Source organism: Phaseolus vulgaris, chromosome 3 (genome assembly GCF_000499845.2).
Source record: "Phaseolus vulgaris cultivar G19833 chromosome 3, P. vulgaris v2.0, whole genome shotgun sequence".
Classification (NCBI taxonomy): Eukaryota; Viridiplantae; Streptophyta; class Magnoliopsida; order Fabales; family Fabaceae; genus Phaseolus; species Phaseolus vulgaris.
In genome coordinates, this window is record NC_023757.2 from 48490268 (window position 1) to 48513392 (window position 23125).

The 23125-nt window shown below is 32.0% G+C and overlaps 2 protein-coding genes across 3 annotated transcripts; one reads left to right on the plus strand and one right to left on the minus strand.

Moving 5' to 3' along the window:
* Positions 1-1357: 1357 nt before the first annotated feature.
* LOC137808335 (L-ascorbate oxidase homolog) lies at positions 1358-6428 on the plus strand. Of its 2 annotated transcripts, none has more exons than XM_068609392.1 (9): positions 1358-1563; positions 2214-2372; positions 2451-2560; positions 2631-2901; positions 4116-4215; positions 4352-4703; positions 5219-5590; positions 5681-5759; positions 6005-6428. In XM_068609392.1, the coding sequence occupies exons 2-9, from the start codon at positions 2229-2231 to the stop codon at positions 6209-6211; spliced, it is 1635 nt and encodes a 544-aa protein (XP_068465493.1). In that variant the 5' UTR covers positions 1358-1563; positions 2214-2228; the 3' UTR covers positions 6212-6428. The 2 variants fall into 2 exon arrangements, with proteins under 2 accessions (XP_068465493.1, XP_068465494.1); XM_068609393.1 differs by having other exon boundaries at positions 1428-1563; positions 2128-2372.
* A 3985-nt stretch (positions 6429-10413) lies between these two features.
* On the minus strand, positions 10414-12055 carry LOC137808336 (dof zinc finger protein DOF5.7-like). Its single transcript, XM_068609394.1, has 2 exons — positions 11916-12055; positions 10414-11759 (listed from the first exon to the last, which is right to left on the minus strand). Exon 2 carries the CDS (start codon positions 11738-11740, stop codon positions 10724-10726), a length of 1017 nt encoding a protein of 338 aa, XP_068465495.1. The 5' UTR covers positions 11741-11759; positions 11916-12055; the 3' UTR covers positions 10414-10723.
* Positions 12056-23125: the final 11070 nt, after the last annotated feature.

Here is a 23125-nt window from a genome sequence, read left to right on the forward strand (position 1 = left end):
CTTAAATGCAGTTATAATTAACACTTAATAGTGATTATAAATGGTTACATTTCAAGGAACAAATACAGAGTGTTTTTAAATTCGAAGAACAAAAATAAGATTAAACCAAAAGCTAAAGTCTTTAATTACTGTATATGCCAAGCTCGTTTCTTGAAAACTTAAATAATAAAGGGTACTGTAATTCCATTCATTTTTCTCTTTTCCCAAGAGATCAGATCTTGGGATCTATTCCATATAATTAATAACTCTGCTCTGCTTTCTTGGCTTGAACAGGGATGAAGCTTATGGAGTTGACTTAATCATTTATGACCTAGTTGACTTTTATTTATTAATTGCAAGAGGTGCAATTTCTATCTTCTGCATTCAAACTCTGACAATTACAAATTATTTGGTATTTTTCTTAAAGGCAAGTTAATTTGATTAAGGTTTATTGAGTTTTTGTTACACATGGGTTCACCTGTTAAGACTTAATCTACGAAGACAAATTGCACACTATTCCACACCATGAGTACAACAAAAGCTTAATAGATACATCCTCGAATTTGACAGGTTGGCAATGTGAAGATACTGAAGAATCAAACACAATCCAACATTTGAAGTTATAATTATACTTCATTGATGTTTGTTTAAGATAAAAAAGATTCGAATGTAAATAGTGTTTTGGGTATGACACTTCGTAATCTCATGCAAATCATCTTTCGCTAGTTTTGATATTACCTCCTTAATAACAACACAATTGAACTTAGAATTGATGGCATTTGTATGTAGGATTTTTGAACAAGAATAAATTTCCAAAACTCATCTTCTTTTCAATTAAAGTTTAGACCCATATATGAATTCAGTTTTCTCCAACATTCTATTATCATTCACTCAACGTTGCGTTTTACGAGCTCATGTGCACACAGTTTTGGCGGGAAGCAGAATGTGAGCTTCCGGAATACAAGTTAGGAAAAATGGTGCAAGTTGAGAGAATGAAATAAAAATTCCAACATAGATCCATACTATTCGATCGCAAAAACAAGAGATATGATATAAAATAGATTTGGTTACAATACGAGGATAGTAATTAATGAGAATCCGCTATTTGATGCGCCGCACCCGGTGGATCTTTTCTTCCGGCCACCGCGAACTCAAGCTTAGCACAAAAACCAACTCATCTTGCCTCACACTTTCACACGGAAACCATTTGAATAACCTATGCCAAAATCAAAAGCAAATGTAGATTTAATGAAACTACGAAATTCCCCAAAATATATGTTATTTTTCTTTAACGCGGTCTTGCTTGTTTCAAGAAATTGAAGTCAACTTCGTAACATGGGCTTTTTGCAATATTAAACTATTGCTTGAGAAACTGTATGTGAGTTGTGCCAATTGAATGTGCATTCAAATTGGTAGTATATGTTGGTGCACACTGCGCATCTTCCATCACATCTTTTCAGTTCTTTTTCTCATGCGCACTTCTTTCATTATATATTAGGTAGCGTGAACCACTACTGCATTCTCCATTCTCGTATCGGTTCATCATCTTTGTTTCCTCTTCTCTAAGAGGAGCTTAGATTTCTGGTAAGCTTTCAAATTTCTCGTTCTCAACTCCTTTCTTATTATGTACTTTCTTAACACATGCAATATGAACTATAAACTATTATTTTCCTAAGATTGATACAGCATTCACGTTTCGTTTGTTGATTCATTATTTGAACTATCCAGATTAAAAAAACTTGCACTGACAATAGAATGTGAAATATGATTTGTAAGGAAAAAGGAAAAAGACACAGATTCATTGCATTCGTTTATAATCATTTATAGACGCTATAGGATAATGAAAGAAGCTACAAAAATAAATCATTAAAGTATATAAATAATAATACAAAAAATTTATTTCATGAGTGAACTCTGATCTCTAAATTAAATATTTATTACAAGATCCTATATATAGTTAAAAGTGCCTAATTAATTTACAGAAACTGTTACTGCAAAATCAAGTGTAGAATGATTTAATTAGGAACTGAAAATGTGAACTGATACAAAATATGATTAGCGAGAAATTCTAGTTAAAACAGACGATCTTATGTTAGAAACTTTAGTATTTCAATTTTCACCATCGATTCAATGCATGCATTGTTGTAGATATCTTTCGCTTCACTTCTTCTTCGTCATAGCGTGAGTTGAAATTGCAATTCATTAAGAATAAAAAGATATTCGAAATTTGACAGCGCGTCACGGGCAAGATGAAGCAGAGCATTCTTTCCTCAGTTGTTCTTGGAGTTTTGGCTTGGTGGGGTGGTCTCTCAGTTATTGCAGAAGACAGATATTTGTACTTCACGTGGGAAATCACAAACGGAACAATTTATCCTCTTGGTTTTCCACAACCGGTTGGTCGTTTTTCCATGTCTATTGAAATGACATTTTCTGAGAGTGTATGAATATGATATTTACTTGGTTTCTTACAGGGCATTCTTATCAATGGTCAATTTCCGGGTCCTACAATAGAAGCCATCACCAATGACAATATAGTTGTAAATGTGATTAACAAGCTGGAAGAAAAATTCCTGATTACATGGTTAGTGGTCTTTTCTCTCTATTTAGTTCATAAATTGAGTGTATAATATTTTTGGTGTAATGCAAAACAGGAGTGGTATAAAACAAAGAAGAACATCATGGGAAGATGGGGTTTTAGGAACGAATTGTCCAATTCCTCCTAACTCCAATTGGACATACAAGTTCCAAGTAAAAGATCAAGTGGGAACATACACATATTTCCCATCAACCAAAATCCATAAAGCTGGTGGTGGTTTTGGGGGATTCAATGTTGCTCAAAGATCTGTCATATCCATCCCCTATCCTGAACCTGATGCAGAGTTCACCCTGCTTATTGGAGATTGGTACAAAACCGACCACAGAGTAAGTCAAGAAATCACTTCCCTCAATTCCTTTCTTTCACTCCCTAAACCTTTCTCTATTTACCGATTCTTAATGTTTTCACTCATGCAAAATTGTTATATTAAGCAAATGACCATAGAATTCATTTGAGGTTAAACCAATAATAAGTTGGGAAAATTTGGTCTAATATCCAATCTCTCCTACGTCAAACAGTATTGAACTTTTCATTTTGATGTATGAAGGGATATCTAGAAATGCATCAAAATGAAAAGTTTGACTATATATGGTTTTATGTTATTTGAACTAACCTTTTAATAGTATGAAATTTGTGTTTTATGTTGTCCAGTTGGATAATAAATGTATGTATACTCCGTTTATATTTACTAAAATATTTATTACATACTTTTTTTGGAACATAAAAGTCAAAGAAAAATATATCATATATTATTAAGAGTTCAATATCAAAAGATAAATTTTCTTCTCATGAGTTTAAATAAAATAAATTATAATTACATAAATTTTAAAATAAAATATAAAAAAATTAAAAATATTTTAATAATTTAAAATAATATGAGCATGGGGATAAAGAGCAAAAATATTACTTATTCTTATCCCCGTACTTATATTTAAAAAAGTCAAGTATTCTTCATCCTAATGTTCCATCAATTTAGATATTATTGGTTAACATTAAAATAAATTCAAAATAATATTTACATTATGAGTTTTTTTTTTCATCCATATTTATATTATGAAGGTTTTAAATTGGATGACTAACATCGTTGCAATTTCTTTTTTAAATATTATTGAAGATTATATACACTTTATCTTGTTATAAATATCAACAAATCTACAATGTAGTCTTTGTTTTTTATTTAACAATGATGTAAAGTTATTTATATTAATGAGGAAGTTGATATGAAAGTTAAAAGAAATTGAAAATGAAATGAATGAGTTGGAAAAAGAAAGTACAAAGTGAGTTTGAGGTCATAAGAATCAAAGATATTTAAATAAAAATAAAAATTATTTTAGACACTTAATAAAACAAATTATTTTAATAACAACTCAATTAAAAATATTCAAATAAATTTAAATAATTGATAATATACAATCCTCTTCCATTATAATTTAATCAGAATTTTTTTATCAACAATGCATGAACCATTAAACTTTTATACTGATGTCATTAACTAATTACATTTGAAATGAAAAAATAATAATAGAAGCTTGATTTTCAGGTGTTAAGGAGACTATTGGACATTGGGAAGAGTCTTCCTAATCCTGATTCTCTTCTCATAAATGGGCAACAAAATGGTGCAGTATTCAGTGGCTTAGCTGGTAACCATTTCCATCAACAAAAAGCATGTTATTTTATTTCCTATCTTATGGCTATGAAATAGTGATAGTTTTGAATTTCCAGTTAAAGCAGTAGCATCAATAGTTATTAATTTTGGTACATTGAAATTATTTACAGGGAAAACATACAAGTTAAGGGTGTCAAATGTTGGGTTATCAACCTCCTTTAACTTCAGGATTCAGGGGCATGACTTGAAGCTGATTGAAGTTGAAGGTGCACACACAATCATGGAGTCCTACAACTCCCTTGATGTTCATGTGGGCCAATCTGTCACTGTTTTGGTCACACTTCATGGCCCAACCAGTGACTATGCCATTATTGCATCTACCCGTTTTACTGGGCCCAGTGTTCTCACCTCTACAGCAACTCTTCGGTATGCTGGCTCCAACACTAAGGCCCCAATTCCATTGCCTCAAGGCCCACCAACTAATGATGTTCAATGGTCCATGGAGCAAGCTAGAAGCATCAGGTACTGTATTTATTTTTACAAAACTTATCTCCTCTAAAATAAAATAAAAATGTTAAGTAAAATCGTACATGTGGTTATTTTGATAAGAAAAATCATTTTTAATTACCAAAAATATCACCTTCATTTTTAAACATTTGTGTGGAAAATAATTAAAATAACTGAAAGGTAAATACACCTTTTTTTATATCTTATTATAGGGTTTATAATAAAGTTTGAAAGAAAATTGTTTACTACTACACGGCTTTATTTTAATAGTTTTTAACTTCTTTTCATAAAATGTTTAAACTTAGCTATCAAAGCAATTTTAGCTGGTTAGTCATTAGTTTTAGGAAACACATTTGAATTACTTAACTTGTAAGCTTTGTATCTTTACCATCATCTCTCTCATATATTATCACTTTTACCTTTTTTAAGAGTAAACGTTTTAGTTCATTATTTTCAGTGTTGCACTGTTTTCAATTGGGAATCTTCTGATCATTGCCTCTGACTATGTTTTTGTTTACTTTTCTTTAAAGACTGAATTTGACAGCAAATGCAGCCCGGCCAAATCCTCAGGGCTCATTCCACTACGGAACCATCCCTGTTGTAAGGACACTTCTATTGGCAAATTCCAAAGCCATAATAGATGGAAAGCTACGTTATGCAGTGAATGGAATTTCACACGTCAATCCAAATACCCCATTGAAGCTTGCTGATTGGTTTAACATCCCCGGTGTCTTTGATCTCCATACCATCAAAGATGTTCCTCCTTCTTCACCCACCCTTGCCAAACTAGGCACCTCAGTCATAGGATTCACCCTCCATGACTTTGCAGAAATAGTGTTCCAGAACAATGAAAACTACATTCAGTCCTGGCACATGGATGGATCTAGCTTCTATGTTGTTGGGTAGGATATATAACTAATTTTTACTCCTCTTAACCGGGTTTAATTCAATTTGTTGATCACAAAATTGATTGACCAAATCTAAATATCCAGATACGACAATGGCTTGTGGACCCCTGATGCTAGAAAGACTTACAACTTGATTGATGGGGTTACTAGACACACTGTTCAGGTGAGTCATTAGCTTCACTTGAGCTATTTTCTTGAGAAATAAGGCCATTTTTGGACATGCTTTTTTGTTGAAATTCGAGTGAGTTGTATTAAATACATGAACTTCGTTTTCAAACTAGGGAAACTCATGAATTCTAACTAATAAAAATATAAGTGTCAAAAAACATTAGTGTTAGAGGGTGTGTTACTTATATTGAATAGAAATATTTTTAGTATCTTTATTCTCTTGTGTGTATGCAATGACAGGTGTATCCAAACTCGTGGAGTGCCATATTGGTATCTTTGGACAATAAGGGTATGTGGAACTTGAGGTCTGCAATCTGGGAAAGAAGGTATTTGGGTGAAGAGTTGTATCTGAGGGTGTGGAACAATGAGCAGAGTGTATACACTGAGGCTCTTGTCCCTCCCAATGAACTGTACTGTGGCAAGGCTAAACACCTCCCCAAGTCATAGGCTCAGAAGGGTTTTATATATAATTCGATGTGATTAGTTTAAGTTGTAACTTTGGATTTTCACTTTTCTTCATTCTTATCATTATTTTGTTTACAAGTTTCAGTTACGAGGGTGTGACTGTTGAACAAAAATGTAAAAGAATTAAGCCTTGACTGAATATGAGGACTATTTGAAGAGAGCAATTTTTAACAAGTTAATTTGATGTTGTATTATATTATTATTTCTTGTAATCATAACAAAAAATACTTAGTATTCCCACATCGTTTCGCATGCTTGCTACGCTATGCATCCTCACGAGTTTTGAGTTCGAAAAATATACCTTACAACCTTCTTCACTGTACAACCTTGTTTTTTTTTTCTAAAATTTTAATTTTTGTTAAATATGATAAAAATATTTGTTTTTCTATATAGTAGAATAAGTTCTCAATATATCATTCATCTTCGAATTCAATGATCTAAAGATGAATAATAATTTATGAAGATGCAATTATGATAAAAATAGATAAAATAAAGTTTATTTAACACAAGAGACAGTAAAAACAACTATTTTACAAATTTTAAAAAAAATATTATTTTATAATAAAATAATTTTATTTAAATGTCAATATAATGTATCATTGTTCAAATGGATATTAAACATGTATTTTGATTTCAAGGGAAACAACTTATAGCTTCCTTCAATTATAGTTTCGAAAACCTATAAATAACTCTTTTAATTATAACTTTTTTTTCATTAAAAAATATGGAACAATATTTGAAATGAATGAAACTTATCAACATAATAAAAAAATAATTTTTACATTGTCTATTTAGGTAACGACAAGATATTTTAAATACACAATAACACGGTAATGTTATTACAAAATATATATATATATATATATATATATATATATATATATATATATATAACTTAGTTATAACGATATCATAATCCATTCTACATTAATACAAAATTAATTACTCATATACTAGTATAATGTATAAAATACACTTTTTCTTTGTTTTGTTTATTTCATATTTCTCTCTTTTATGACTTAAATATTCATATTTCATATTTTTTTTTCTTCTTGCCAAAAAATTTCAATGTCTTTTTCTCTCTTATTCAAGTAATTCAAATTAATTAGGTTATTCTTTATCTTTCAATTTTCTTCCTTCAAAATATTGTTATTGTCTTATCTTTATATCTTCTCTCCATCACATTCAAAATATTTTTTTTTATCAACAATTAATAATAAATAAATATGAGTATTTAAGGGAATATTCCAAAATCTTGTAAAAAAGCTACCTATTAAATTTGAACCCAATGCAAAAAAAAAAACTTCATATGAATCCACATGATTTAAATAACCATAAACACTACAAGAAATTTTTTATTTGCATACTGATTATTACATACGGATTCAAATTTGTATGTAAATTGAGCATTATATACGGATTCAAATCTGTATGTAAATTTAGCATTACATACGGATTTGGATCCGTTTATAAATTTAGCGTTACATACGGATCTAGATTCGTATGTAACGTGAGCATTATACAGATTTTTACATATGGATCTGGATTCGTATGTAATGTGATCGTTATACGGATTTTTACATACAAATTTAGATTCGTATGTAAAGTAAGCCTTACATACGGATCCAGATCCGTATGTAAAGTGAGCATTACATACGGATTTTGATTCGTATGTAAAGTGAACATTACATACGGATCCAGATCCGTTTGTAAAGTCAACATTACATACCGATTTTTTCATACGGATATAAGGAATTGAAATAATTTTAAGATTTATTAGATTGTTAGAATTAAATTAGAAAAGTAATTTGAGTTTAATTATTTCTTTTAATTTAATTAAAGAAAAAATTATAATATTAAAATTAAAAAAAATTACATACGAATTGTATTCGTATATAAAGTATTACATACAAAATATTTTTAATAATTATAATAATAATATTGATATTAGTGATAATATTTATGTTAATATTTTTATTAATATTAATATTAATAATTTAATAATATTATTAGTAATAATAATATTAATAATATTTAAAATATTTAAAATATTAATAATTTTTATAATATTTAAAATATTAATAATATTTAAAATATTTATAATGTTAATAATATTTAATAATATTAATAATATTTAATAATATTAATAATAATAAGTATAATAAAAATTATGACAAAAAGAACTTTTCTGGTTAAAGCTTCTTATCACTAAAGGACTTGAGTTTGAGGCTTGTCCATCCACCCTAAAATGCATTAAATAAATAGTTGTTTAAACATTCAAATAGACTAACCATTTACTTTTCAAAATTCCCAAGTCTACCAAATTTTATATCAAAATTAGTTTATGTTTAATTACAAGAAGGAAAATAAATATTTTTAAATAAAAATTAACTTTTTACAATTGTTAATTCTAACCAACAGAAAACCACTTTCTAGTAACTTTCTATTATGTAAATAATTTTTTTTACATGAGTTAATATTTTTTCTTCTAATTTGTCATTCTTAAAATTATTTATGCAGAAGCTATTTTAAATATACTCTAAGAATTTCTATAAATAAAATTAGTATGCACACACAAAACAAAAATGTACAAATCACCTTATTCTTTGTATCTAAGTAAGTTATTTTTGTCTCTTGTGTGTTTATAGAATTAAGACAATTATTATTATTATTATTTTATTATATAAGCTACCATTAATTGCATGGTTAATGATAAATGTACAAATTATACCAAGAAACTCCATTCTATTGTGAAAGATAATATGCAAAACAAATCAAATTCAATCTTATTGCGAGTAAAGATAAATTGAACCTAAATAGCGTTTTTAGTTGTCTTAAAGATTCACATTTTTTTTTTTAATTTCAGAATCATCACAGCTAGCGACACAATAACTACATTTTTGCAGATCAGCTTTTAGTCCAACGAATCTTTATTTAAGCTTGTTTTGGACCTGCTGAGAGAAAGAGAGAGTCAGCAATGAGGAGAAAAAGTAGGGATGGTGATAGTTTTGATTAATGGAGGAAGAAATGTGAGGGAGCATATATCATAATTGATTATATTGCTAAAATAAAGTTCATTAAAGTATTTTTATAAATATAAATAATTATTAGTTCCATAATTGATTATTACTGTATTTTTTATAATTATAATAATAACAATAGATAATTAAATAATAAATAAAATTAGTTTCCTTTTCCATTTAGTTTTGTTTTCTATTTGTGACCGTTTACTTTTTCTTCTTTTGCTTTGTCTTTCCCTATTTTTTCTCCGAGTTGTACAGTTATCGACGTAGTTGATAACAACACATTACTGATCTCATATATATATTTTCTGAACGTTGAAGAGGCGAAGAATCTGTGACTAGCTTCTGAATCTCTCTGGTAAAAACACCAAAGCTTTGTGAGACGGCGTAATGATTCAGAATTACTTGTTTGCATGTGACTGAGTGACTCGTTCTTGTCACATAACGTGTGAGACACTCATAATAGGTTAGAATCGTTAGATAGGTTCGCATTACTGACTAGAATACCAAGAATCAAGATGAGTCGACAGCTAGTTCCAGAATCCAGACACAACATTGTGCGTGCGCGTTTGATAGATATTGTCAGTACTGGAAGAAGGAAATAAAATTTTGGACAATACCGGAGAAACACAAGTCAGGCATAGCATAAGTGCTCACTGCTCTCTGTAAGGACACAGATGGATTCCTCCCATTACCAATTCCAAGATTCTCTAATGCTATTTGAGGAAACCCTTGCAAAAGGCTGGTTTCCCCTTAGATTCGTCGATTTCTCGTAACAAAACAAAGTTCTTGCATTTGCATATGCTACCCACTAGGACCACCACCACACCTCCACCACCTCCTTCTAACACACACCAAAACAAAACCCTAAAGTTTTTAGTATACCAAGATCATATATTCTTCTACACACCAACTTTACTCTTTTTTAATGGGTTAGAAAATTGTTTTTGTTCAGAAGCTGTCATGTTCCCGGTTTAATGTCAGTAACAATCTACTCTACATTTTTGTAATCTCTTTCTTACGATTATCGATATATATTTTCTCGTTCATGACGATTAATGTTTATTAGGCCGCTTAGGTGAAGTAATTAAGACTAGGGGAAAAGTCGAATTGGAAGAAGCAAAACTACATTAACAAAATCCAGAGACTTGGCAAGTAATATGAACCATTAAAACAATTCTCCATTCAGTTTTGAACTCTGGTCCTCGAAATAACCACAGATAACTTAGCCAAGCACACTGTCAACCAAACTTACACAAAAACAAAAAATAAAAAATATTGAAGGCTAGCGAGGAAAGAACAGAAAAAAGTGCTAGATCCATATTCATATACCACCCAAACCAAAGCAACCACAAAAGAACCAAACTCGTAAGATACAAAGTGATTAATTAGGAGCACTATGCTACTGTCTAACAGGAAAAGAAAATTTAACCGGTGAACAAAATAGAGAGAAAAACAGTTATTATTTCTGTCACGGATATGCACCAGCGCCATTCGTTGTTGGAAGATCAGACCAGGAAAAGGTTGGACCGTTCCAGTATCCGAATTCACCCCCAGCAACCGAAGTTGTCTCCATAATGTTGTTGGACACAGAAGAGGAATAATTAGAAGCCATGTTTCCCATAAACATTTGTGAGGAGTTATCACTGCAATAATTATTAGCCGATGATGACCTTAGCTTCTGGTAAAGCTCTTGAATTCCACTGTTGTGGTGTTCCCCAAGTAGGAACCCCCCATTTTGTTGTTGATCTTGATGGCTTCTCCCAAACAGACCAAGCGACGGAACTTGCGCAACCGCATCATAGTCTAAGGTTCGGTGATTCAGCAACGCATTTGAAACCAAGGGCTCAGTGCTCACCATGTGGCCCATCAGGGTCCCTTCTTCCTTGATGGACATGGGAGTAGGGTTAGGGTTAGGGTTTTGGTTTTGAGTAGCTCTCAGCAGAGCCAGAAGGTGAGTGTTTTGGGGGGAACCCCAAAGGATTTGGCTCGGTGGTGGAAGCTCGTGTTCAACTTCAAACCCACCGAAACCTGGTGATTTTCCAAGCTCAGATGCAACGGCTTTCATCTTGGTTGAAGCTGTCTTTGCCACCGAGTTCGCCACGCCGATGTTCTTGTTTTTCCGGCAGCCACCGCCGATGGGAACGTTTCGGAGAGCGCCACCTTTAGTCCAGTAGCGACGGCACGTCTTGCAGAAGTGGCGCGGCTGAGTGAGGTTGTAGTTGTTGTAGTAGCAGAACTTGGTGTTGGAGGAATCGCATCGCGGGCACCTCAGGTTTTGGTTTTCGGACGTGGGAGTGGTGGTGGTGGTGGCAGTAGTGGTAGTTGTGGTGGTGGATGTGAGGGTAACATTATTAGTTGCTGTAGAAGGAAGAGAAGAGGAAGATGGTGTAGTTGGGAGTAGAACTCCTCCACCTCCCCCACCATTAATGGAGGGTTTTCTTTCTCCTGCTAAGAGGCCAGCTCCACCCAACAGTTCTTGGATCATCTTCTTTATCTTGGTGGATCTACAACAATCCAAAAACGAAAAGCAAAAGGGTGGCGAGGCTTTTTGAGTTAGTGGAGAAAGAAAAGCGAAAGAAAGTGGGTGTGCTCTGCGTATGAGTGAGAGAGAATTAAAGAGTATATAGATTGGAGAAGTAGAAGTGTATGATGAGACTCGCCTTTGGGAATTCAATTGGCCAGCTTCGTTGTTTTATGCTGGTAGTAGGACAGCTTCGTTGGCAGTCAGGTACTAGTTGTTGCCAAAGAATATATAGAATTGGGGGCTGCTAATAATATATATTTATATACTCTGTGCCAACTCCTTACACTCCCAACAAATTTACCTTTCCTTAAATCAAATTATATATAAGCTTCACTTTTAAATCTCAACAAAAAATAAACTTACTATCTTCTTGAATATTACTTCAAATGTTGTGTAGGTGTCACAAAATAAATTTCTACCAGTTGGGTTTCCACTTTCCATTCTGGTCATCCCAACAACTCTTTGCTGTTCCAAAATTTTGACTACAACTGATATTATATAGTAGATATTATTCTTTTTCTTAAGCTAATTATTACTTTCAATCTTATATGATTCCAACTTCAGTTAGGAGAGGTTTATTAATGCACTGATCATTACACATTCTATCATACGTGCGGTCTTTGCTGAACCAATTATGAAGTATGTAAGGGATGAAATCATTTTGTTTGTCCCACTTATGAGTAAACAGTGCCAGTAAAGACACTTCGTTAATTTCTATGCATCCAAACAGTTTCAATTCCTTTTCTTTTTGCTCGCATATCAACAGAAACTTGCAGACAACGGATTTGAATTCGACTTCGTTTTTCTATTACACGCATATGGCTAAAACCGTTTTCTCTATGTTATCGCGTGCTTCTCTTTTATGGACTGGGCGTTTCGCTGCTCATGTATTCTGCGTCCACGTACAAATTTAACAACTATGAAAGTCTCTACTTCTAGAGTCATGTTCACTATTTGCTCCTATTTTATCCAATATAAAATGGCGTGTAAAGAAGGTTGTAGTAATTTATGTTATCAAATGTTTTTGTTAAATGAATCAATCGGCTCGTATATCAATAATAATATAATACTAGAAGCGAAAAAGTAGAGGATGAAGGATATATATGTTTGTTCCCCCAGTTTGAAAACAATCATATTCCACAAATGTATTAAATGTGTAAATGTAAAGGAAATTCGAAGTTTAGTTCATCGGAGTTGTTGTGAAAAAAAATAATAGTTTCTTCAGTGGATTGAAGTCTTCTGATAGCATGAAAAAATTGGGCAGTGATGAAGTTTTGTAAAAGAGTGGTACTTGTTGGCGCTTGTGGAGGAAGGGATTGAGGGTTTTCTCTAGATGAAGATTCTTCTCCGTTCAAAAACCATCATTACAAGTTCAAGGTGAGGGCTAGTCACGTGGAAGTACGTGTAAAGCTGATTGTCCCTACAACTATAGTAACTAAAAGAAAGAGCCACTCCGCGCCCGAAACTCATGGCTTCAATTCAGCCCTTCCCCACACTCACTCCCCCTGGCCAGAACAAACACATGTCCCATTGTCCTGCCTCTGCTACACATCACACACCCAAATACTGAAACTTCATTCCTACCCTAGTTCACAGTTATATGCTCAGCAACGAACAAAACAAGGATGCAACAAGCAATCAATTCATCCTTTCTTTCATCACATGAATGTTTTCTCTATGGCTTATTGCAAGACCTATATCTCCACTAAGAATATACCTCCTCATCAGTTTTCACATTCATGGAATCAAATGGGACAACTGAACTGACCCTCACAAATGTCCGTCTTCAGATACCCTTTTTTTTTTAATTTCATAAAAGAACCAGAAAAACATATGGAATCAAATTACTAGATCTTGCATGAAATTCTAACACTGGAATATGAAACCGTGTACGTTCGTTTGCAGCTGCGGTCTTGCAAATGATTCTGTTTATATTTGTTCTCACCATTCTACTTTCTCTGGTCCACTCTACCTAACAAGACCAACAACAGTGTGTGATTCAGAGAATGTGAAGCGCTGCAGATATTGCATTTTTTTTTTATATATTCTACTGTTGCTTCTATACAACTTCTATCAATCCATTCACACACAATTATTTTAATTTAATCATCATTTTTAACTATGTATTAAAAATGCATGTGAACTCTACAAAAGGGTATTGTCATTTCTACTTGTATAAATTGCCCATTTTGAAAGACAATTTAATCTAAAAAAATAAATCTTAATTAGAAATAGAAGTGTAAGTATTATACATTTTTTTATGTGAAAGAAGGAAAATAATGGATATTACAGAATGTTTGATATAAATGGTTAAAAAAACTATGTAGCTAATAAGTGATAAAGGAGATAAATAGTTAATATGAAATTTAAATCAAAAAGTATATGTAGAGATATAATACTAAGTAGGAAGTATTCACAACATATAGTACGATCTGTTGGAATCTAACATAAGCCAATAATTTGTTAATAATAATTTCACTAATTTTTGCAGTACTTTCATTTGTTTTTTTCATAATAGTATTTTTTTTTCTTTGGGAAAGTCGAGATTCCATCCTATAATTTCATAGGTACGTCAATTTTGATCTTAGCCAAAAATAGGTATGTAAGATTTGTCTAGACTCATATTGCTTCTACCACAATCAAACACAATTAGATAGAGACAGTTACTTGGTTGAATGGGGAAAACTATATTCTGAAAATTAAAATTTTAAAACAATATCAATTATAAAACATTTTTTAAAACCGGGTATTGAATGATGAATAACTGCGCTAATTACTATTGAAGGAATTGGTGCCCTATTAACGGAAATTCGGTGCGCTTATATGTGCACCGTAATAGAGGTTCTATTGCAGAATAATTCCTTAGAATTCTGGGTCTCAGTCTGATACGATTACTCGAATTGATCGTAAGGTATTCAGATAGTAGAAATTCTTCATTGCGTACAAAAAAATGCCCTCTATTGGACATGACTAAAGGGAGCACCCACGAAATCACTCATTCATAATACTTTATACTGGTTTATCTAAAAGCTATTCAACATCAATTTAGAATCACTTATGTTATTGGGCTAATAACGTCAAATTCTATAGTAATCACAATTAGGTAGATGATTATGCGAAGAAGCTGACTCGTGCAAATTGAGGTCAAGGGCTCAAAAAGCTTCTAACCACTTACATTTGCTTACCTAGAAAATTCTGAAAACGTAAAGTCAAGGATAATTAGTTAGGGAAACAAAAATATGCGATCACAAGAGACGGAACCAGGAGATTCTTCGGAAATGAGGGGTCTATGTGTTTCGGATTCGCTGAACCATTTGTCAATCAAAATTTTGATTGATTGAGAGACATTGTCGATGATGAATGACAAATTAATCTTAATCACTTGAGTTATAAGAAAGCATAGTAACCAATCAGTAATTAGGTGATCTCTCATTATTATCTACCAGTCTTAGGCTCCTATGATATATTTATTTAATATTAACAGAATTAGCTATGTATGCATGTAATTAAAATCTATATATCGATCTGGCGTGGGCCTTCTTCAGCTTACTGAGACTGAACGGATCCAAGGCTATGTTGTTTAATTTAATTAGATGGTTTGATTAATCGAAGGGAATTAGTGTTTCTTTCACAACTTTTGGAAAAGCCAGCGTAGATGGGGCCAAGACTGGAAAATTTACTTGTTCAAATCACATGCAAAAATGTTGAACAACCCAATATAGCCGATTTAAAAAGTTGCAGTCATGATTTTGTATGCAGGAGATTGACCAAATCAAACATTGTCCAGATATAAAGAGAAAGCAAGTTGTTGTTGTAACAATTGGAATTTGAATTTGACTAGCTAAATTGGCATATGCATGGTATTTCTTCGAAGCGTGCATGAAAATGGGTGGGAAATAGTTAGTGAGGTAGAGAGAAATGAAGAATGTGAAAGAGTTGAGTGGAGTAGGGGGCCAATAAGAGAGAGACACATAGATAATGTGACGTTGGGAGGGTTTTCGAAGAAAAGAAAATGAAAAAAGAAAGAAGGGGAAAGGGAAAGGTGAGGCAGGAGGAAAACAAAAACTGGGAATGTCAATTATTGGGATCGAAATACTGAAATGTGATGTGATGTGGTGTGTAGTGTAGTGTAGTAATGTACATTGTACTGTATGCATCGCAGAATGAATGAATAGCATAGCCTGAGCGCGCGTGCCGTCCGGAGAGGCAGACAGAGACTGAGTGGGTCAGATTTATGAGAATTCAGAATTCAGAAATCAGAATTCAGAATTCAGAAGAGAAGAGAAGACCGACATGCCTTTTAGTCCTTACGGTACATACATAATACAAACATAGTAGTATGTAGCAGCTATTACCGAGGATCAAGGATATCTTATGTTACTTGCAATTACAATATTACATTAGTGGTGTGTTTGGTTTGGTGTGCAAACTTTATTCCCTTAAAAATCAAAAGTTTGGATTGGGCGGGCAAAGCGGAAAACGACGCGAGCTTTGGGTAAAGACGAGAACAAATAACTCTGGATGTACATGTTGGGCAACGCGGGCAGTGCGGGCACCTAGACATTGATACTATACCCTGTGGTCGCCGTCAAGGGCCCTGCCTCCCACTCTCACCCTCACTACCATCTCATTCCCTTCTCTCTCTCTCTCTCTCTCTCTCTCTGTTCCATTATGCCACTCGTTTTATTTTCCATCTACTTAGTTTCACTTGGCGCCTAATAATCTTCAACTTTTTCTGCAATTCATGTATAGTACCATTCACAGTATTCCACCACTTTACACTCTAATGTATATTGTGTATTTCATTGGAGACATCATTAGTGTTTTAAACGAATCTGCCATTTTACGCTCTTACAACAAATAAGTGTTTTAAGTGCATGAAAATAAGTTTGATACATCTCTTAGTAATTAATAGTAATCATGTTTTGCTCCTATTTTGTTACTACTAATTTGATAAATTGCCATTATAGATTGGTGTTTTGTATGTAGTTGTTTAAATGGAAGGTTTAGGGGAATACATGAAACGTAGGTAGGTAGGAATTTGAAAGGACATGACTACAATGCATGGATGGGATGGGATATAATCCCACATTCCTATACATGGGCCCCTACTCGTGTCTCCCCTTATCCAGCACTACAGCTTTCCCAGGGCTCCTCTTATTTCGTCTTTTTCTTCTGTTTATCTTTTTTTTTCCCCACTTCTTCCCTTCGCCCCTTTTAACTGTGATAGGTACGCTTCTAATCCTCAAACACTGCTGCGATGACTTATCCACTCACTCACACACCTAATAATGCTCTCTATCTACACTTCTCGCACACCTTCAGACAATAGTTTTATTTTCCAACTATTAATTGTGTATGCCAATTCCAATGTATCAGACTAGCTAGCCCATGATCCTCCTCCCTTCGATCAAAGTGGTTGCATCTCTGTGTATTTTTAGACCGTGCATGGTCCATATCGACCTATATCAAACAATTCAAAGTCTGTCCTCTCTGTTATCACTGCAAAAACACGCATGCATGGTCAATATTGGCTACCCTATTTATCACTGTGTTTTTCTCCCCACACACATCTTTTTAAGATAATCCTCATTAAAACATGGTCATGGAATATATGTGTTTTTCATCGTCTGATACTATTAAATATAAACATATTTTTTAACCAAAATTTAAATCTTGATTTAACCTACTTTTCTAACTAATTCTTTCTATCAGATTCAATTCAATCTAACTCAGACCTACTGATATGACTCATAATTTTAAATATGATCGTATAATATTTACGGTGGGGATGCAGTTTGAGTAGGTTAAAAAACATTTTGGTTACAGTTGCACAGCGTAATTTAAAATCATGTTGCGCCTACTGATGAGTACTTCGTCCACTACAGGGGTAATTTTAGTAGTTGTGAACAGTGAATACCTTAATATAGGTTTGTGGCAACCCATGGAGATATGCCCTAAGGGCAGAGAAAGAATGTGAAGATTTTAATTTGTGTGAGTGATATGTAGAAAGTATAATTTGAGTGTATGGGAAAGAGTGAAAGTTAAAAGAAATAAGTGATGAGGAAGTGTATATTATACATAATTTGGTGGTTGTTCTTAGTTGTAGCTTTCCTTCTCCTCCATACTGGGTGGTCCCGATCTTAAAAGCAGCAAAATTACATGTACATAGGTAGGCGTCCACATTCCTCAATGAGATTGATTGAGGAGTGAGAAGCCCAACGAAGGGCTCACACCTGACAAAAGATATGGTTGGACAAGATTCTTTGTTTTGGGGAGGAAAATACAATATATACTAGATCACCTCATGCCATTGGAATATGGGGTGGAGTCTTATTGGACTAGGGACGAACCTATGTGAGGAATTTCTGACAAGCAAAAAACCATGACGACCAAAGGTGACTGTTAAGAGAATTTTCGGTTACCAAGGCTTGCTATCTACGACTTGATGTTGATCCTTCTTGGATTTTGAAATTTGAAGCAGCCTTTGTTACCCACAATTAACTAATTAAACCCAACCATCTTTACCTTAGTTTTATATAAAAAGAATAACTTAGTTCTCTTCTAGTTACCACAATTCCCATGTGACTATACACTGATGATCCCCAGACCAAGATTTCCTATATCTCATATATTCTTATAATAATTCACTCCCAAGCGTCTCCCAAGCGTATCAGTTATTCGAACTCTGTGAGCATGTGTGAACTTCTCTAAAACTAAATTTTAAGAAAAAGAGATTATACTACAATTTAGGCCAAAACCCTAAGAACTTGAACAATTTTTGCATTTTATTATTTACAAGTTTCTTGTCTCATTCTATTTAACCTCTTCAACTGATGCAAAGTTTAAAATTACAGCAACAGTCAGGGTTCTAAAAAGCCCAAAAATTTCAATATTGCAATCAATTACAGATATATATAATGTAATGCAATTGCATTTGAGATCATATATAAAACTGTTGCAGATTAAAAACTTCAAAACCTTAATATTACGATTTCAGACTGAAATACATGTATATATATATATATATATATATATCAGTACAAATGTTATAGTGTGTTTTTGTTTTGAAGTTACATAAAATTCATTTTTGATGTAATTGGTTTGGAAACATTAAACATACATTTGAGATACATAACTTTGTATTGATACATGTAGATGATGAGAAGAATTAATTCTAAAGATAAAGCAAACAATTCTTAAAGCTTCTATTTCCTTTCAGTGCATGATTACAAGATATCGACAGGGAGAGTTTCATTCTTTTCTTGAGAAGGCAAAAATTACCATGCATGAGACATGAACACAAAAATATAACGCCATAGCGGATTTGGTAATTTTAGTTTCATGCGTGCATAAAATATTGTCAAACTGATATAGTGCAAACAACAATATTAGAGGATTTGGATGCACAAAATCCAAAATCTAATATAATCTAAAGAAATGAAAAAAAAAATGAAGCTAAAGGTAGTTGGGAGTGTGCGTCAGCAATAACATAGCTAGGGTATCACAGTTGGTGTTTCATTAAAGATCTTCACATGCTAATATATATTAATCGAACTTGATATAAACATAATTAGCGATGATGAATAATTGGCGCAGTGCAATGATGACCTAATCTTTACAAACATTAAAGCATTCAATTCTTCTGCGAGGAAATTTGTATTATTAAGGACAGCACAACTACACTATAATTGTTATTTGTTTTTGTCCAAATTAAAAAAAAAAAAAAAGGTGATATATGGAGCCCCATCATTTTGGTCTGGATTGTGGAGCCTACGTGTGAAAGATTAACTGTAACTTTACCCAAATTTCAAAAGACAAATAGTAAAACAGATAAAACAAACTAATAAAAAAACATAATAATTTACTATGTCTTGTTTCTTACTTCCTATAACTTGGATGACAATTTACCACTCCTATTTTAGGTGTTTAAGCATGTTTTATATATATATATATATATATATATATAGATATAGATATATATATATATATATATATAGATAGATATATAAAGAAACGGAAAGAAATAAGATATATTATTTTAAATAATGAGTTTGGTTTAGAGGAATTTATTGTCTAAGGGTGTGAAGAAATATATGGGCAATTCTCTTTGATCGTTCAGAATCATCTAAGGCATCAAGGACATGTTCGAGGTATTGTACGAGGGACGAACATCATACAATTCTTTGATATTCCAGTTGACATATTACTTTATTACAATTTAGTGAGGTTAGGAAGAAACTTCTCAAAGATAGGTTTGAGAAGGAAATGTTTCCACATTGAGGAAGGAGTTGTCACAAATGCAAACAAAGTTAATTAGCATCCATAAGCGTATATTCATTGAGCTTCCTATTGCCTTCAGTTGTCTTACTCCTAACAAATCAAGGGATGATGAGGTTAATGTCTCTGTTATTTGCAGACTCATTAACGAGTCCCCTAACATTTGGTGACCTTAGGTAAATTTTATTTCAACTATATTTTTTCTTTATATTTTGTTTATTCTCATATTTTTTTTCCAGTAAATAGCAATGAAATTAAATGGGACTACTTCAGGGGTGATCCAATCCTTATACAACAAAATGATGTTCACAAAGTACCTTTCCATTTACATATCAATCAAAAAGACCTCCTACTGTCTATCTCATCTCTACCAATAATAAAAAAGAATAACAAGAATCAACCCTTATAAAAATATTAAATTGAATGCATATATACCAAGGGTTCTAGACACCAATAAGAGAATGATAAATTAGTTGACGATATCTTTAATGAGATCCAGGACTAAACCTTAATCTGTGCCAAAGAGAAAACTTCAGTATGATTAATCACTCCACCTTTAAGTAAACAATTATTCTCATATATTTTTGTGGTCTTAGTTAAAATTTATAATAGGGAATAATCATCCACAATCGGACAATTAAGGATGATATGATGTGAGATGGTTGTATAGATGTTTAAGATTTTAGTGCTTAATTTCCTGTGTCTATTGAGCAGGTTGAAATGGTGGAACATGTTCAAGGAATTTTATCATTTGACCAGTCAGATTGACAAATTCGATTGTAATAAGAATTATTTTTTATACTTCCTTTAATTAGGTCACTACAAGCAAATCATGAAATAAAAACCAATTTTAGAAACAAAAATAATGAGTTGTTATAGTGACTAAATTAGAGAACATTTTAGAGACTAATTTTTTTTTTGTTTTTAAATTAGTTTCTATTATTGTTAAATAGTTTCTAAATTGGTATCTAATTAGCTACAAGGTTTTAACTACCAATTATTTTGATTTTTTTTTTATTTCTAAAGTGGTCTCTAATTTAGTAACTAATTATTTTTTACATGGAATATTTGTTGGAAAAATGTCTTTACATTCAGAATGAACATTATAAAAATAGAATAAAACATTTAACAAATACTATAATAAAAAAAGAGAGTTAAATGTTATTAATTCGTCACTAAATTAAAATAAAACAACAAGAACGAACTTTTTGTTCAATTAAAAAAAATAACCTTTTAAATATAATGATTAACCATTATCATTTATTAATTTTATTTCATCACCTAGAAGTTAGATGGATCTGGGTTTTAGTTTGTTCTAAGCAAACCGAATTCGTCTGCTTCTTTCTACACCTTCATTCGTTCTTGTGCTATTTTTACAAGGTTTTTATTCCAAAAATTTTCTTCTTTAATATTTCAGATTATATAATCCAAAAGTCTCTCTCTAGATTCTTAATTAGCTTTCGGATTATGTAATCTAAAATCCTTTTGTGATTAGCTTTTCAATTACATAATCCGAAAGTCTTTTCTATACATGAGATTAACTTTCGGATTATGTAACTCAGAAGTTTTTTTTTTTAATTCGTGATTAAGTTCTAGATTACATAATCCATAAATATTTTTAATATGAAATTAGTTTATGGATTATGTAATCCATAATATATCTGAATATATCTATATTACATAATCCATGTGCTTATCTCATATCTAAAAAAGACTTCAAGATTTAAAAAATCTAAAGAACACTTCTAGATCCAAAAACATCTTTCAAATTATGTATGAGGGTGAGAGTAGCACAAAAAGATAAAAAGATATTTTCACATTTTGTATGAGGGTGAGATAAGAAAGTATGAAGGTGTAGCTAGAAGCAATGGCCCAATTGTTTAAGATAGAATCATGTAATTTTATTGGCTGAGTTGGGCCATATTACAGTTAGAAAATTGGGTTGGATGGATGTCTTTTGGACAAGACTCTTTCTTCCTGCACTTATCTTCTGCCACCCCATACATAAGATGAAAATACTTTCTTATCTTTTTTGTGTCACCACCATAGAGTAGCTTTCGTATTATGTAATCCAGACACGCATTTGAAAAAAGACTTCCAGATTATGTAATCCAGAAGCTAAAAAAGACTTCGAGATTATATAATCCGAAAACTAATCATACATCTGAAAAAAAAGCTTCCAAATTATGTAATCCAAAATATTATAGAGGTATTTTTGGAAATATGAAAATTTATGGAGGTGAGAGAAGAATATACGGAGGTGCAGGAATAAACAGTCTTCTGCACAATCGTCTTAAGATTATTTTCTACATCTCTATTATAGTAGATTGATAAAAATAATTTTTAAAATATTGTGAAATGCGTTTATTTTGGTTTACATGGGTTCTATTTGATTTTGGTCCTGTCCCTGTCTCTTTTATATCTGTGTTTCTTGTTTTTGTTCTGTTTGGCTGACAAGTAACAAAATAAAGCGTCTGGAAAAACTATATGCAAAAGTTTTACTTTTTACCCAAACGGTGAGAAAAATTTGGAATGGAAACTATTTTGAAAGAGTTATTCTGTAATCATAAATCTTGTTACACAGTGTTCCTAGATGTATAATATAAAATAAATAAAATTAATTCTAAATTTTATTAGTAATTCCGATTTCTTTTATAATTTCTTTAGAATGCATGATTATAATTTTTTACTATATTTCATATAGTATTTTTCAAAAAAATAAGGATTTTAAAAAGTCATTTCATTTTATCATTCCATAAGCATAAGGTGATGCTGATAGTAATTATAGAGGTGTTAAAAGAAATTTCCTTTACTTTATATCTACCTTTGTTTGGGCCTCTTTTTCTTTTACTGTTTACGAAAGAACCTCACTGATCAGTACTTAGATATCTTATTTTGTATCTTCCTAATTTGGTTTCACTAATACATACTCCATCTTTTTACTATATATTTTAAGAAAATAAAATTCATAATGATAATTATATAATTGATTATATTATATTATGTTGTTAAAAAATATGTGAATAATTTATAATGTATTGTACTGTTAAAATGTGTGTGAACTTA

Excerpts from the sequence above, each read along its gene's own strand:
- LOC137808335 (XM_068609392.1), top strand. The coding sequence starts at position 2,229 with ATGAAGCAGAGCATTCTTTCCTCAGTTGTTCTTGGAGTTTTGGCTTGG. Across the intron at positions 2,373-2,450 it reads CTCTTGGTTTTCCACAACCG|GGCATTCTTATCAATGGTCA; the intron begins GTTGGTCGTTTT and ends GGTTTCTTACAG. Across the intron at positions 4,216-4,351 it reads AGTATTCAGTGGCTTAGCTG|GGAAAACATACAAGTTAAGG; the intron begins GTAACCATTTCC and ends AATTATTTACAG.
- LOC137808336 (XM_068609394.1), bottom strand. The coding sequence starts at position 11,740 with ATGATCCAAGAACTGTTGGGTGGAGCTGGCCTCTTAGCAGGAGAAAGA.